General features: G+C 34.4%; 1 protein-coding gene across 1 annotated transcript; it reads right to left on the reverse strand.

The window, feature by feature from the left end:
• Positions 1–5698: 5698 nt before the first annotated feature.
• On the reverse strand, positions 5699–9012 carry LOC104588793 (BAG family molecular chaperone regulator 3-like). Its single transcript, XM_010246877.3, has 4 exons — positions 8606–9012; positions 7979–8235; positions 6148–6294; positions 5699–5998 (listed from the first exon to the last, which is right to left on the reverse strand). Exons 1-4 carry the CDS (start codon positions 8835–8837, stop codon positions 5861–5863), a joined length of 774 nt encoding a protein of 257 aa, XP_010245179.1. The 5' UTR covers positions 8838–9012; the 3' UTR covers positions 5699–5860.
• Between the last annotated feature and the right edge of the window lie 9750 nt (positions 9013–18762).

Below are 18762 nucleotides of genomic sequence, written 5' to 3' on the forward strand. Positions count from 1 at the left end.
ATCAGGTATACTTCTCCCTTTCTTTTGGTTTCAGAATTGGTCCGGTTTCAGTGCAAGAATGATCATTGAAAAATACAGTTTTTCTAAAACTGGGAATGCGATTCCCATAAGGTTGCAAGAAATTTTTAAAATTTTGCCCAACCATCTAGAATGGTTCGGCCATCCATATGATGGATCTAGCCTTCTTTCATCTCTCTCTCTCTCTCTCTCTCTCTCTATCTATCTATCTATCTCTATCTCTCTCTTTCTCTCTTCATTCCTCTCCCTTCCCATTGGGTTCTCTCTTTCCCCCCCACAATTCACACATCACACCTCTCACTCTTTATAACAACCTAGCTTCTCTCCTTAAAAAGCTCAATATATGTTTTATCATCTCCTTCACATTTATCTTTAATTTCCCTCTATTCTCTCCACTTTCCTATAAAAATAGGCCATAATTTATTATGATTTAGTGTTCCAAATCAAACAATATTTATATCTATAGACATGATTTCAAGCAAAGAGAGGGAAATAAGGGGAATTCAAAGTTTCCTATATATTCATGGCATCTTCCATTAATTTATTATTATCATTATTGTTATTGTAAATAATTAATTTACTATATATTACTACTAATCAATAGCAATTTCAAAAGTTTTTTGGAAATTATCATAAAACATTGTAATTTATTATTATTTAATTTACTGTTAGTTAATTAGTTATAGAAAATTATTAGAATTGTAGGGATGACAATTTTTCCTATAAAACTAAGGCCCTACTTTGCCCCTCCCAAGTTTTCTCAAATCTTAAACGAGGACGGGGCAGAGACAAGGTGAGGGCAAGGAAAATATTTTTGCACCAAATTAGGGATGGGATTTGAATATAATTCCCCGAACCTGATGATAAATTAGTAAAATATCCATAGATTTAATATTTATTTTTAAAATATCTCTAAGTTTTCTTCATATTCTTATAATCCTAGGATCTCATAATTTCATATATAAAATACCACCAAATTGTCATAATCCAATTCCTAAAATACCCTTAAATTCCCATAATCCTATTTACAAAATATCCATAAATTAGACATTTTAGGTGGTTACCTCAGGATGGGAAAATTTGGGGATTCCCCATCCCCGATAGGGAATGGGTGCCTCGCCCCAAACCCGCCCTCCCATTGGGGTTAAGGTGGGGATGGAGTAGAGTGTCATGACTTATGGGAGTGAGGGACAAGGAAGGGTGCCCCATCTTGTGCATTGCACAGGTCCCCGCTAGTTAATCTATATGTTATACAATAGTTGTAAGTGCAAATTTTTTACAAAGCCTGTGCTTTAAGTTACCTATTTAATTAGGTAACTTATTTATGTGGTGAAGCAATCCTAACTAACTTAATTAGGTAGCGTAATTAATAAATGTTATTACTAATAAAACTATAAAAGCTATAATTTTAGTCCATTTAAGTCATATTTAAAAATTACAAAAATTGTAAAAATTAAATAAAATTGGTTAATAATAATAATAATTTATAGTAATTTTTATAAATTGAAAATTCAATTAAATTACTAATATTATATATAAATTAATTTATAATACAATTAGTTTTATAAATAAAATTAATAAAAATACTAACCTTATAACATTAATTTTGCTATGAGAAACTTATTAATTTTTAAACTATCTTTTATTAATTTAAATTTTGTTTAAAATAATTACCTTAACAAAAAATAAGTGTGGTAAATGATAATTTGTTTCTATTGATGTTGGATATAAAATATAAATTGTAAAACTGAAGAAAAAATGAAATTGTTTTCCGGATGGCGAGTCAATAGTTTAACTTTTAAGGTCATACGTATCAACCATTGATCTATGAACTCATAATTAAATAAAAATTAAAAAAAGATAAAAATATAAAACTATAAAAAATATAGAAAGTTTGTAGAAAACATTTGGGCACATCTCTAATATTTTATATTAATCATATTAAAAATTAAACACGATAAACAAAAATTGTTTTTCATGATGGAAATACAATACAAAATTTGAAACTAATCCATAAGTGAAATTGTTTTCCTATTTGGTTGTAAACCAACAATTCAATCTTTTAGATCAAATGTGTCAACCTGTAATGTCATTTTTAAATATATAATAAAAATTAAAATAAGATAAAAACACAAAAATATAAATTATGTGGAAAACATTTGGGCATATCTAATACTTTATATTAATTAACCATATTAAAGAAAAATAAGTTTAACAAAGAATAATTGGTTTTATTGATGACGAAAATAAAATAAAAATTTTAAATCAACCCAAAAAGTGAGTTATTTTCCTGTTTGGTAGTGAATCAAGAATTTAACTTTTTAGGTCAAATGTGTCAACTCTTGATGTCATAATTAAATAATAAAAATTAAAAAAATATGAAAACACACAAAAGTATAGAAAATACAATAAAATTTGTAGAAAACATTTGGGCACATCTCTAATATCATATATCCGTGCATCATCTAAAACAAAAACAAGTGTAACAAAAAAGTAATTTTTATAGACATAGAAATATAACAAAAACATAAAAAAATTTAGAAACATATCATTTACTATCATCATTATAAAAAATTGTCACATGCAAAGCATGTACACACTTACTAGTAAAAATAAAGCATGGACAAAAGGGTAGATAAAATGTTAGGTTTTTTTTTTTTTGTTGTATTATAGGTGTATAAAGTAAGACTTTTAAATAAACTTATAATTAAAGAATGGATTAAAACGGTGCTGAATTTCATGATTGGTTTGAAAGACAAGGTTACCTTGGCCAGGTTCTCAGGCACAAGACAAACTTGTATGGATGCACACCCCTCATGGAAAATACACTTCTTTGGGAATGAAATGGTTGGGTCATATGTATGTCTCATCCTCAACAGTAGAAATAATCGCTTTGAATTGGTCATGGAAGCAATTCCCACTTGAGACATCCTCCACAATAAAGTAACTTAGATTGATCCGTCTTGTTGTCTATGCAAAAAGGAATTTAAATCATTAAATCATATAATGTTCTATTGTAAAGCTTACAGATAGGGTGTTAATAGTATTCGAAAATCTGATTTCGAATTCTAGATTTGGCATAATCGAATCGAATTTGGATAATTAGAATATCTAATTGTTTGAATTCGGATATTCTATTCATACTGAATAGCTAATTAGATTCGAATTTGAATATGATCTGATTCAATTCGATAAATATCCAAATTCGACCGATTATTTAATTCTTATATATAACATATAAAATTTTTAAATGCTTTATGTAATTTATATATATATATATAATAATTAATTTATATATTTATATACTTTATATAAATAAAATATTTATTAATTACCTAAAATAATTAATTAGTCGAATTCGAATCGAATCAAATATTTAATCGGATTCGAATTCGAATATTAATTTTCAATATCCGTCAAATATTGAATCAAATTCGAATACCAGATTTTTTAATTGAATTCGAATTCGAATATTGCTTGATCCAATTTGAATTCGATCTGTTTACACCCCTACTTCCAGAGCCATCTAGTTTGGCTCTTGGATGAACATATGTATGGAGGCATATAGTAATAGACATCTATCTGGTGGACTGGCTATATTCTTGGTGAATGATGTTGCTAGAAAACCATGGCATTCTCATGTATCCCTTCATGTATGGTACAGTCATGTGTGGAGTATATGGCGTGTTAGAAATGAACAGATTTTTAAACATGAACCGTTTCACCCAAGTAATATCTTTGGAGCGGCAATGCATACTATAGCTACCTCCAGAGCACCTTTGAGACATCTTTGGGAAATTCTATCACCCCGTCCATCATGGATCCAGTTCATCAATGGTTGAAGCCTCCCTATGGCTTAGTGAAGCTAAATTTTGACGGTGCAATGAGCAACACAAAAGTTGGTGCTGGTTTTTTCATCGGAGATCACGGTGGTTTTTTACTGTTTGTTCCATCGATTTCCCTTGGACTTGATGATAGCGTTGGAGTCGAACAAATTCTGTTTGAAAAGATTTCAAATTATTAGGGGGCGTTCTTTTTTTGGATTTTGAGAGGGGGGAAAATTGGTCAATGAGATTTTGATTTTGATTGACCAAGAAATTCATATTCTTTTTTTAGATTTATGTGGGAATCAGGAAAAATTCATTTTCTTGGGTATCACTTATGTGCATGGATAAATGTATTTACCTAGGTAAATATTTTCTGGGAACACTTGAGGTCAGTGCATTTACCCGGGTTTGAAAAACGAACGAGGCCTTAGTGGAAATGGGTTTTTCCTAGGGGTGATCATGGGCCTGACCAGGCTTTGCACTTATGATAAGGGCTATAGCTTAGGCCCAGGGTTCCAGGCCTGAAACATAAGCCCTAGCCCATGTCTATACGGGCTCGGACAGGGCCGGGCCTAATTCCGGGCCAATGTCACTCATATATAAAACATTACATATCTATATATTAAATGACATAACATGCGTATAAACTTATTTTATACATTATATAATATAAAATATTACATGTCATGTTATAATATTTATATATAAAATATATAATAAAATATAAAATAACATGTATACATTTATTTGCAGGCCTAATGTGGGCCCAGGCCGGGGCTAAACACAAAACCTAGGCCCAAGCCCAAAATTTCCGGGCCGAACTTGTGTAGGTCGGGCTGGGCGACGCTGAAATGATCACCCCTACTTTTTCCCCTTTAATCATTGAAGGTGACTCTCAAATTGTATGTTCGCTTCTGTTGGAGAGAAATTGTCTCTCCGTGGCGTATCCAAACACTTATTACTGTTGCAGGAGTCTTTTATCCAACCTTCCATCTCACACTATTACCCATGTGCAGAGAGGAGCAAATAACGTTGTTCATAACTTAGCAAAATTTGCATTATCCTGTAATCGAACTTTTACTTGGTCCTCTCCCTCATCTTTCATTTAATCAGTTGTGAGATGAATTCAGTTGTTTAGTGAATTTAGCCGTTAGGCTTTCAGAAAGAAAAAAGGTAGGGAATCTGGATCAGGTTTTCTTACCTTTCCTTGCCTCATTATCAAATTAAAAACCGTATTAGGGATGGCAATTTCTAGCCTACCAGTGTGTGTGTGTGGGGTGGGGGGCGGTTCCCTTAAAAATGAATCTTGGGGCAGGAAGGGGTTTTGTGATTTCACAATCGATATGGGTATGGGTGGGATATTGGTATTAGGCTAAATCCAACCCTCCCCAACCCGCATATTGATGGAAGGCATATGTACTTATATATAAGGTGTTGAATGTATTACTATTTTGAATTTTATGTAAAAGATAATTTATAATTTATGTGCTTTTTACATATTTAATCAAATAATTGGAAAATTTGGTGGCTCTTCATGCTATTTTAGTTATTATATGATAAGAAATAATAGAAAGTTAGATGTAGATTTTTAGACCCAGCCTACCAATCCAACCCACCTCACCTTCTAATGTGGGGAGGGTAGTGTCAAGGAGGGTTTTGCATTTCCAAGTATGGAAAGGGTTTGGGTTCTAAAAATCCAACCAACCATGGGTATTGGAGAGGGTGTGGGGTTGGGAGGTCTAGGGAGACAGGTAGAGTGTAGAATTTACAAAACCCTCCCTGACCCGCATTGTTACCATCCCTATGCGTTAGAGAGGTCTACATCTTAGTTTTAGCAATATGATTAAATCTAGCTCAACAAAACTCTGTTTCCAACCAATCAAGCAGAGTACGCTTATTTGGTAAGTGTATCATGAGAAAATCTATAAATGCAACTACATTTGTCGCTTTTCCTTTCTTTTTTTTTTTCAATACAAGTACATGAAAAAGAATGAAGAAGAGGAAATAAAAGGAAATCAATCGAAAAATTCCCAATTTGTTGTGGCTGGGGGGTCGAATGTCTCCCACTTGGTTGTGACAACTACAGGATTTACTCTGGCATTTTTTATCTTGAGCACATCCAAGGTTTCAACAAACTTTTGCACTCTCTTGCTCTGCATAATTTCATGAACCAATGAATTAGGGAGGGCTTCCATTGTAGCACTAGTGAAACCAGAGACCAAAAAAGACATTGACTATAAATCACTTAATTTAGTTTGCACTTGAGACACAAAATGAATGAATGAATGGAGGAGCATATTACCTGCAAATTCTTTTGGACAGAAACTTCACCATCTGTGGCAATGCTGTCAAGCTTGACTGCTTCTCTCATGAACATCTCAATCAAAGTTGTTATTTGAACTTCTGGCACCTGAGTCCCATTTTCTATAGACTTCTCAATAGAAGAAACCTGTTGAGAGAAGAGAAAAAAAAGAGACAAGAGATAATAAGAACTAAGAGGAAGAATGAAAGCCCCACCTTCTCAAATATAGAAGCAGTAATTCCATCATCACTAAATTATGGTGGCAATGATTCATTAATTTCATGGGACCATGTTGTCTTTATCAGATCCAACTACCATTATTTTTTTTTTTTGATGTATCCAACTACCATTATTAATGATCACAACTGCGACATGCCTGTACATTGGGTGGCATCCTGGACAACAATGTCGGTCAACTTAATATAAGGAAACCCCTCTCTCTCTCTCGTTCAACAACTTAGATTTCATGTTAAGTAGAAACTGTTCCACATGGCCCACAACCTTTTTTACCTCCAAAAAATACATAGATAATAAGTAAACAAAGTAACCCATTTTTCTCTATTTAGGATGTGTTTAGGTCCAGAGGGAATTTCATTTGGTGTAAATGCATGAGTACAAATAGATTGTATAAATTCTGATAACTTTCACTTTAAATTTGATAAAAAACAAAATAGTGTGTCTCACCTTATTTGTTTGAGAGTGAGGTATGAAGTAATGCAAGATGATGCGATTTCACTTTATATGAGAGAAAATTGAAATAACTTTTGCATTAGATCATAAGGCTCAGTTTGGAAAGAGTATAAATACAAATAGAGTGCAAACCTTGTATTTTGTATTATTTTGAATGTATTTGCACTCTATATATTTGTTCTTCTTCCAAACTAAGCCTGGCTCAATTTGGAAGGAGTACAAATACAAATATGTACAGTACAAATACATATAAAATAACATAAAATACAAGGTTTTGCACTCTACGTATTTGTATTTGTACCCTTTCCAAATGGAGCCTAAGATGCAAAATTTACACTACCAGTAAAATGCAAATGAAACAAAAGTATAAATTTTATGATGTAAGAGTGCAAATTGTAGTTACAATCAAATAGATGCAAAACTAAACTGGATGCTAAGTTTGTATCTGATTGAAATTTGCATCACCCCAAAAAATACTTTACTCTGTTGTAGAAGATTACAAATAGAAATATGTACAATGAAAATATAAGGTTCAAAAATATAGTATACAAGGTTTTATACTGTACATATTTATATTTATGTTAGTAATCTTTCCAAACAGAGCTTAAAAGTACTTTTTCTCTTTTTTCTATTTAATGTGGGAGTGAAGACTTTACTAGCGGCCACAAGTTGGTGGGATCAGAAGGACCGTGTTTTGCATCTTTGTGACAACTCATTTATGTTCCCTTTCTCCAAAGAAAATGAAAAAGAATCAACCACTACAGTTTCACATGGGAAAAGCCTCTCCTATTGATCAAAAAAATCAAACAAATCAATTAATTGATAGGGTCTGATGTGGGACCAGACCCATCAACGGCTTGGGTTCACCCAAATTACCCAACTTCACATAGATGCATGCGTGTGGAAGATAGAAGACTGGAAGTCTGGAACTCAAATAGGTTAAATGGGTTGCATACTTGCATTCCATTGTCAAAAAAAAATGCAATAAAAACGAAAAGCGAAACCCAAACAAACCCCTACGTTAACTCTTCTACATAGGCACTGAAAAGAAGCATTTGGGCTGTCGCCAGTCGAACAGAACGAATTTGTTGGAGATTAAAAAAAGAAAAAAAAAACTGGATTAATAGTGACTTCGACGTACCTGGTCTGCGAGCTTGTCGACTTCCAAGGAGACGTCGGAGATGGCTCGGTGGGCGCTCTGGATCTTCGCGTTCCTTCGCATCTCGATGTATCTCTTCTCCCTGCTCGACGGGTCCTCGATCAACACCACCTTCGATCTGTCCTTTACTCCGCACATGTCCAAGTAGTCGCTGTTCTCCCTCTCCTTGCCCCGGAATATCAGCCTCTGTTCTCCCGGTTGCAGCCCCGTCTCCGCCGCTAGCAGCTTCTTCAGTTCCCCTGCCATTAACAGAAAAACCATCTTGACATATTGCCCATCTCAGCAACCTTCTTGGTCGATGTCTTCGTGACAATCGATTTACCAGGAGGCATTATGGTCACAGAAGAAAGTATATTTGGTTGGTAATCGATACTTTTCCGAAACAAACAAAATTCCAATTTCTACCAAAACTTCCGAAAATGATCTTACTCCTAACCACTTTCACTTTTCAGATGCATATTCGTATTAAAATTTGGAAAACTTGGACGTTTTTTGCCACAAACTTGTAAAATTTGAGGAATAAGCAAAGGGACGCCAATCCTGAGAAACTCAGACCTAGGTAAGATGAGAGAGAGAGGGAGAGAGAGAGAGAGAGAGAGAGAGTCTTACCGAAGGTAGCTTGAGAATTGATGGAGATATCGTATCGGAAGGCGCCGTAAGCGATCCGAACCCGGAAGGTGGGAGCCGAAACTTCAGATTTCTCGCATCGCTTCTGCACCAGCATTCCACCCGGCCGCATCTCCCACTCTATTTCTTCCTCTTTGTACGTCGACGACGTCGTCGTCGTCGTCGTCGAGCTCTCTCTTAGTTTACCATTAAAGCTCTTCTTTTTCTTCATCATCTTTCTTATATTTCCGGTCTAAATTCCGCCGGAGAAACTCCCAAAATCTAGCTGCTTCCGGCTCCGGCGGTTTCTTCTCTACCTCCCTGCAAAAAGAATTTCTACGGCATTCGTTGCCGACACACACACTCTCTCTCCCCGCCTCCCTCGAGCCCTCACATGCACGCACCCTCTCCACTCTCCAGGTTGTTTATATAGTCGTGTGTCGCTGGATTCACATGACGGAAAATAATAGGAATTATTTTAAGCAATGATGTTTCTCCACGTGTCAATCGAGCAGCTGGTTCTCACTTACAGCGAAGCGTCGTTTGCCGACAGCTTACGAGAAGCATCCAGCAAAAGTCCGCTTCCCGCCAAATGACTATTTTAGATGTGGCATGAATTTTTTGGAGCATCATAACTGTAGGCCCGACTCCGTCAATCTCTTTCGTAGTAGGTTAATTACGTGGTAGTTTCCAATTCTACCCTTATATACATTATATAGCTTTTTTATGATTCTACTTCATTGTTGAAACGTTTTTCCCATTTCGTATCTTTTTCATATCACATAGTCGAACCCTTTTATTTTTATTAATTACAAAGAAGAAGTATTGACTGGATTTATTTACGGAAATCATTTACAATATAAATATCTGGGATCTTGACACGTTTTACACAAGGAGATCTGGGACCCACTTCACCACTTGATGAAATTCTCACTCCAGAGACTTGCGTTGTTAACCGTCCAAAAAGAATCGAAATTCATAGAGGGTTTAGATCATTCACGTCCCAATAATCTTGTGGGACGTGGGTCACCGGTGGGTTGCGTTGTTAACCCACAAGCCACAAGTCCACAATCACAATAGCAACAATAAAATGATAGTGTCACCGTGGGTCACCGGTGGCTTGACGTTGGCCACATTATGCAGACCGGTTCAGACGGTTAAACCAATATAATTGGAAAATAAGCAGCTAAAATGGATTTGAAGGCTGAAGCTGCTTGGCTCTTGAAAACATTGACTCATTTATTATTTAATAAATAATATGGAATTATTTGTCATTTTTTTCTTTTTTTTACAAATTTTGACCGAGTTAACCAAACGATCGGACCGGATGATCTCAAAATGTTCAACTGGTGACTCAGGACATGCTTGTTTGTAGTATAAATCTGAACTGGATGCAAACTTTATATTCATAGTGCAGTTTTGCACCTATTTGTTTGTAATTATGATTTGCACTATTACATATATTAAATATATACTTTTTGTCCCACTTCAATATCAGTGCAAATTTTACATCTCAAAAAAGGGATACAAAATTTGCAAAACTTTCTTCCTACATAAGTTTTCTTTGATATCATGTTTCTTGCCTCATTTTCAACCAAATAACCTTTCTCTTACCTCCTTTTTTTAGTTTGGAAAAAGTGCAAATACAAGTATGACAGAGCAAAACCTTATATTCACTATTGTCTAAATCTTATATTTGTATTTATATTATATATTTGGTATTTGTTTTTAAGTAAAACCTGAAGTGAACGTATACACAGTCTATTTGCACCATCATGCATTTACACCAATGCAAATAATTTCTCACTACAAACCAACTAAGCCTCAGTGACAAAAACAGTTAATTTTATATTCAGTTCAAGGTTCAAAATATTGATATATCTGATATGCCGGCCGATAGAGGCAAATCGGGCAATATTGATAGTTTTTTTTTCAAATCTAATTCAGAGAGGCCAGTTTAAAGTCGATCAACCCCCTAAACTGGTCAAAACCTCAAAACACCCCCTATAAGATTGTATCGAAAAACCCCCGATACATATCAAAATTTTGAACCTTGATCCGGTCCAAATTTGACAGCAGTATTTCATTGGGCCCAAATATTACAAATTGCCTACTCAAAGAGCCTCCTTCCATTCCAACGGCTCTCATTTGCCACAAGCGATGCATTTGGTAACGTCACATTGTGAGTGACCCCACCCACCCACTGGTGAGTGGTGACCCTGTCATTGTTCTAATAAGTTATTGAAGTGTTAGGCTGTTGCTTAGGTTAGACACATGAGATATCTGGGTGGAGTCCACTGAGCTAATTGCTAGGTGTGGGTGATGAATCTCATTGTCTTAATATTAATGGAGGGCCATCAAGGTTATAAAATACTGGGGTTCCAGATCATCAGTTTGGAGAAGATGCAAACAAAAAGATTAATATAATAAAATTAATTCTTTAATTTAATATCTATATATAATTAAGTATTATGTTATGACACGTGGCATATATGAATTTTCTCATATATATAGTTAATTTCTTATGGGGCAAATTTCTTAGATCAGAAGTCAACCTGATTGGATAATCACAAATTGTATGTTCTATGATTTCTTTGTTTAAGGGAAATGATGGCAGGGTCAAAGAAGGGCCCACACCTCTTGGGCCAGCCCCACTGAATCTTTGATGCTTGTCTTATATATGGGATGGGACGAATGTGTAAACGGGCCTCACCTAAGATCTCAATTGCCCTTAGAATCAAATAAATAAATAATTTTAGAGAGAAAAGCTTGTGAAGAGATAGAAGCTAATAAAGTAGTTAATACTAAGATAGTTAAATCAGATTATATACTTATTTTTCATACAAGCGATTTATTACACATGAATAGTTTAGTGGTTGGTCACAATCTTCAGCTAATTTGGGATTTGAAGAAAGGGAGTGATTCACAAATCTTACCAATACAATAATAGGTGATAGATTCATCTTGGATGAAATTATGGGGAAAACCAAATGGAATAATTTCATTGGGTCACACTTGATGTGTTGGAAGCTAGCATTGGTCCAAAAACCTTGTTTGGACGTTTGGGGACTCTAATGAATTGGAGGGGTAGGGAATTCAAAAGCAACATCGAAAGGGTTAATCCAATGAGATGTCACTCTCACAAGAACCAGAGCATAGTTTTGGGTACATTGTGGTTTCAGATGGGATTCATGCTAGCATGAGATGGAAGATTCATGTCAAATCATTCAGAGTTGGAGATGAAAGGAGCATATGGATTGCAATTTGGTGTCCACAATCAAACTCCTTCCAATGTGATGCAACTCTGACAAATGAAAGAGTTGAGAAGAGAAAGTTAAAGCATTTGAGAGGTTGTATAACCATAATTGAGATATGAAATCATCCATGAATTAGGGATTTTCATGGCATTTTCATTGTGAGAATTCATGATCAAAATCACTTTAGATAGCCTTTATTTTGAGGTAAAAGTGGAGTGCAGCTGAAGAGGTGCACTGATTATACAAGTAAGAAAAAATGATTTGTCAAAAATTGAAGGGTCCATTGGAGATGGTGGCAGACAAAAAGAAAGGACAATGGTTGAAATAACAAGAAATGATTTGAGGAGACATGATTTAACAATAGTTGTGATAGTGATACTAAAAAGGGTGGAATGGTGGAATAGGATTCAGGCAGCTGCCCCATTTAATTGGAACATGGCTTTTTTGAGTTGAGTTGAATTTGAAGGATGATTTTGTTGTCAGCATAAAAGAGGTGAAATGTGGTGGAAATGTCTCAGAAAGAAATTAAGACTTCTTTATCCTTTTATCTTAGACACTGAATTAATCTTTTTGGGTAGTGCCTTAGGCCCAATTACCTTTTTTTATTTTTCTTTTCATTTTTTGGGGTTTTCTGAGCTCAAGATCTGAACAACAACAACAACAAGATGTATACATGTACGTACAATTGTATAGAATTTATAATTCATGAATTTAGTCTTTTATGTAAACTAATTCCAAGTGTATAAATTTATGTATATATTTTTATAGAAACATTTGTTTTCACCTTTAAAAAGTTAGAGTAATTGGCCTAGGTTAAACTTCACTTGATAGCTCTAGATATCAAGTTTAAAATTTGATCTGATAGATGATTTGTACTAATTGATAGAATTTTAATTTGGAAGTAGATATGGTTCCTGTCCAAATTCAACCCAATAACCCTAGAGATACTCCTGCGTACATTATGCATAGAGGACTGGGAGACTAGGACCCCTTTCTAAATGGGTCTAACCTAAGATCTTAATTGCCCATAGGTGCTTCTCCTCAGCTCTTTGACCTTGAATAAATCTTTTTTTTTTCAACAAAAAATGCTCATATAAGAATCATTGTATGAAAAAAAAATAAAAGAATAATTAATTTTAGAGAAAAAAGTTTCCAAAGAAATAGAAGCTAATAATTAATTTTTAAAACTAATTCAGACAACGAACCGGTCAGGGGTCTGGTTCCTGGGTCGAATGGTCTGACCATTCGAACCGAACGGATGGCCCGTTCTGACAAAAAAATTAAAAAGTTAAAAAAATAAAAATCAGCCAAACCATTGAACGATTCAACCGCTCGGATCAGCGGTTTTCTAACCAAATCAATGGTTTTGGGGGAAATAATGATTCTGGGGTAAAACGGAACCGATCACCTGACCAGTTCCTGGTTTTTCTGGGCCAACTGTCTAATTCGGTCCAATTTTCAAAACCATATTGAAAAGTTTTCCTGTGCGGACGGAAAATTGGTCTTTTCTGTTTGGTAAAAGACTCGAAAAGATTTAAATGAAAATTCTAGGTCTTTTCCACATGATAAATAGCCTTCAAAAGATGTTTTTGAAAGCCTGGTAGACCAAGCAACTTCTGAAATGATTTTAATTTTAAAGAAAATACCCAAAAAGTGCAATACATCTTTTGGTCATTAAAGCTGTTTGAAGATGTTCCTAAAAAAGACTTATCAAATGAGACCTTATATTATATACTTATTTTTGGTAGAAACAATTTATCAGATAAATAATTTAGCGGTTGGTCTAAAACTTCAGTTAATTTAGGATTTCAAGAAAGGGAGTGATTTTCAAATATAACCAGGGTGATAAATTAAACAATGGAATAATTTCATTGGATGCCCACTTGGTGTGACACCTCTTCTAGCCTTCAAGTTGGAAGCAAGCATTGGATCAAAAACCTAGTTTAGACGTTTTAGGCTCAGTTTGGAAAGAGTACTATAAATACAAATATATACAGTATAAATACATACAAAATAATAAAATATACAACTTTTATACTCTTTCCAGGCTGAGCTTTAGGGACTGTAATGAATTGAAGGGATGGGGAATTGAAAAGTAATGTTATAAGGGTCACAATTCAATGAGATGTCATCATACTCACAAGAATGAGAGAGCAGTTTTGGCTACATTTTGGTGTCATTTGGGATTCATTCTTAATATACATATTAAATGATTCTTAGCTGGAATTGAAATCCACAATCAAACACCCTCCTCCCATGTAATGGAAACCTGATAAATGAATGAGAGAGCAGTTTTGGCTACATTTTGGTGTCATATGTCATTCATGCTTACAAAAGATGGAAAATTAATACATGTTAAATGACTCTTAGTTGGAATTGAAAGCCATAATCAAACCCTCTCAAAGAACCTGATAAATGAATGGGTATTTATGAAGGAAAGTTAAAACATTTGGAAGGTTGTATAACATTAACTTAGACATGAAATCATCCTTGAACTTTTAAAGCTTTACAGGGATGATGAGTTTGGACAAATTAATGCTTCCATGGCATCTTCAATGTGAGATTTCATGTTCAAAGCATCACTTTAGGTTGCCTTTATTTTGAGGCAAAGTGAAATGTAACTGAAGTTAGATTCGATCCTATCCAGATCAAACCCTCGAAAACCTTACCAGATTTAAATTTGAGTTAAAAGCACTAGAGATCTTATCGGGTTTAAAATTCAATTTCATAAATGATTTGTGGTAAGTATAACGAACTAAATTTGTAAGTAGCTATGGATCCTATACAAATGAATTAAATTTAGAGAGAAAAGCTTCTAACGAAATAGAAGCTAATAATGAAATGGTTGAATTAGATTATAGACTTAATTTTGGTACAAGCAACTTATTGGACATAAATAATTAATTTAGTAGGTTGTCACAATCTTAATTAAGATAATTTAGAATTTCAATGAAGGGAGTGCTTTTCAAACCTTACCATTACAAAGATGGTTGATAAATTCATCTTAGATGAAATTATATATGGGAATTTAGTGGGTGCCATACTTGTTGTGTTGACACCTCTGGTACTAGCCATAATGTTGGAAGAAGCTAGCATTGGCCCAAAAAGCTTGTTTGGACGTTTGGACTGTAATGAATTGGAGGGATGGGGAATTGAAAAGCAACATTATAAGCATCAGAATCCAGTGACAAATCCATCTCACAAAAATGAAAGACAAGTTTTGGCCGCTACATTAATTGTGGTGTCAGATGGGATTTGGTGTCCACTGTCCACAATCGAACCTTCCCATGTGATGGAACTTTGATAAATGAAACAGTTAGGAAGAAAAAGTTAAAGCACTACGTAAAAGGCTGTATAACCATAATTGAGACGTGAAATTATGCATCCATTAATTTTGGACATATTAGTCTTAGTTTAAAAAAGTACAAATATAAATATATATAAAAATAATACGAAATATAAGATTTTGTGCATACATTTGTATTTGTACTCCTTTAAAATGGGGCCTTAGGGTTTTCATGGCAATTTCAATGTGGGAATTCATGTTCACAGCATCACTTTAGGTTGCTTTTATTGAGGTAAAGTGGAGTGGAGGTGTATAGAATATTAGTTGCTTGCACTACGGAGAGGTGATTTATAGCAGACAAAATAAACGGACGTCGGTTGTAATAACAAGAAATGATTTGAGGAACCATGACTTAACATTAGTTGTGATACTGGAAAGAGTGGAACGGTGGGTTATAGGATTCATGGAGTTGACCCCATTTACTTGGGAAAAGGCTTTGTTGAGTTGAGTTGAACTTGAGGATAATTAATTTTGTTCTCGTAATGAAACTAGTTTTCACCCTTTCGTGTTGAAAGAGAGGCCTAATAATTGAAAATGCATCTGTATGATAAAGTCGGTTCTTTACATCTTAAACAATATTGAAACAATATTATTAAATCTTTGTACAAGGAAGGGTAAATTTCTGAAACCTGGCCTCAAGTTTCTGATTGTTGCTGAAACCTCCTCTGAAGTTTGGCAATTGTAATCATCTCCTCTAAATTTTCTGACATAGTTGCAAATAGATTCTCTCTAGTAGAATCTTTTAAAAAGAGGCACAAAAATATCTACAATACCCGTGTAGTTATTTTTAACAAAAATGTTTATTTTTCAAGTTTTCTCTTTATATGGATCACTATCCCAAACCCTTCCAATCTCTTTTCTAAGATCATTTTTTTTTCAAATATGTCCTTCATATCATCAATCACTCAAAGGTAAAGCTGCAACTTTAAATTCTCTTTGTTTTTGTTGTTCATAAAGTTTTATTGTTTATTTCTTATAGGAACCAACTTCAATAGTAATTTTATGGGTATTTTGGACATTTTATGTCTTTTTTAGAAGATTTTACCAAAGAAGTTCTAACTGCAACTGTATCAGAAAGTTTAGGGGAAGTGATTACAATTACTAAACTTAAGGGGAGGACCAATCGAGGGCTGGCTCATTGGTGTATTAGCTGGTTTGTTCCAGTGCAGAACCGAATCCTGCAAACAGAATTTTGGGAAAAAAGGGGTGAAGGGGGAAGTTATTAATGGTGCATGACACCAAATACCAAAAAAAAAAAAAAATTAAGGGGAAAGGGGGGGGGAGTTTCAGCAACAATCAGAAACTCTGGAGAGGTTTAAGCAATTTACCCTATAAAAGAATGGATGGTGCATTGGGCCCAATTACTTTCTTTTTCTTTTTCTTTCTCTTTTCTTTTTTCTTTTTTTTTTTTTGTTCTTAACTTAAAGGTTTCTAAGAAGAAAATAGATCGAGCACATATGGCTTCCAATTTCCCCCAAGGCTCTGTTTGGAATGACTGCAAATACAAATATATTCAGTACAAATAGATGGAATTTAGAAATACAAATATGAATGATGCTGAACATATTTGTATTTGCACTCTTCCCAAATAGAGCCTAATTATTTGAGCACAAGATACCATCGGTTTTTTTTTTTTTTTTTTTTTTGACTAACAATCCATGATCGATGGGATTCAATATGCCATCAAAATATGCCAATGTAAGATATTTTTTTTTTTTGTCTCAAATTTTTTTTCAAACAATTACCAAAACAAACACCAAAGATTAATGATAGCCAACTCAAAGTTAAATGGATCGGCTATCATCGGATGGGTGGTTTGAGATCATTGTGGGAGAGTGGCGGACCGGAGAACTATGAAGTTGAAAGATCACACACCATTAACATTTCGAACATTATCCATGATATCCAATTGATTGTAGATATTTGTGGAATGAATATCCGATTCAAGCATATGCTTCCATGGAAAGAAGCCAATAGGCCTATCTTACAACCTAGGCCATTCGGGAGATATCAATATATCATATTGACAACAATGAACCTTTTCTTTCCCATGTGTGTTTGAACCTTTTCTTTCATTGTACCAAAAATGAAAACAAGAAGGAAATTAATGAACATTGGTTACAATTTGATCCACAATCACACCCTCCAATGTGATGGAATTCTGATAAATGAAAGAGTTATGAAGAAATGTTAAAAGAAATTGAAGGGTTGTATTCCTCATCACCATTCAAGCCTTATCCCAACTATATGGGGTCAGTTACACGAATCTTGTTTTGCCATTCTGTTCTGTTTGCTGCCAACCTGACACAACCCTCTTCTTTTATCTGGGCTTGGGACCTACAGTGTAGGATAAGTTCATAATATTGGAGTTGACAACCGTACAAACTTACAATGGAGGTGTAAGATAAACTCACACCGGTGGAGTTGATAACTGTATAATCATATATATTGGAGATATGAAACCATCCATGAATTTTTAAAACATTATAGTGGAGTAATAAACACATTAGGGTTTACATTACAACCTCCATATGAGAATTCATGTTCTAGGCATCACTTTAGGTTGCCTTTATTTTGAAGTAAAGTGAAGTACAATTAAACATGCATGATCGTAAAAGACTAGATGCCGGTACCGGTGAGAAGTGAAGTGGGAGACCAGAAAAAGGACACTAGTTGAAGTAGCAATAAAAGAAAGAATCATGATTTAACAATTAATGGTTGTGCTATTGAAAAGAGTGGAAGGGTGGGACAGGGATTCATGCAGCTGACCCCATTTAGTTGGGAAAAGGCTTTGTTGAGTTGAGTTGAATTGGAGGACAATTTTGTTTTCAGCATAAAAGGAGTGAGATAAAATTAAAATGTCTTCGTAATGAAAATCTTTTTCACCCTTTTATGTTGAAGAAAGGTTAAATGATTGAAAATACAATATGATCAGTGGCAGAGCCAGGAATTTTCTCTTAGGGGGGCCAAGAGAACGGGAGATGAGGAGGAATGGAGAATGGGGATTAGGTGAAAATTTCTATAATGCACCTATGAAATGTATTCTACAACTAAAATCCAATCAGAAAGTTCAGTTCAAAGTTTTTATTAAGGTTTAAGGTTAAAGTTAAAAAATATGAACCCTATTAAATTTTGGGCTGAGTTAAGATTGAGACATTGTTCAATCCGACCCTATATATTATATAAGTAAATAAGTCATTCTAATTCAAGCCCAACTGAAAACATCAATTCAAACAATTTAAATTGACATAGGAAAAAATAATGGATTTTGTTAATGTTAGAATTAGAATTTCAAGAAATCAGATTGGATCATGATTGAGATAAATCAGTATTAATGTGACTCTGCCCACCCAATGACATTGGACCAAATAATAACCCAACCTGGTTATTGGTATATGGGATTAAAGGTATAGGGTGGGGGAAAAGTTTGGGGGGAAGGACCCCCCATCCAATAACTTGGCTCCGCCCCATGTATACGATAATTGATAAGTTGGAAAAGATCACTAGATGTTTCTATGCATCTTAGATATATAAATCTTTTATTAGAATGGGTAGTA

Source organism: Nelumbo nucifera, chromosome 3 (genome assembly GCF_055504915.1).
Source record: "Nelumbo nucifera cultivar China Antique chromosome 3, China Antique-T2T, whole genome shotgun sequence".
Lineage (NCBI taxonomy): Eukaryota > Viridiplantae > Streptophyta > Magnoliopsida > Proteales > Nelumbonaceae > Nelumbo > Nelumbo nucifera.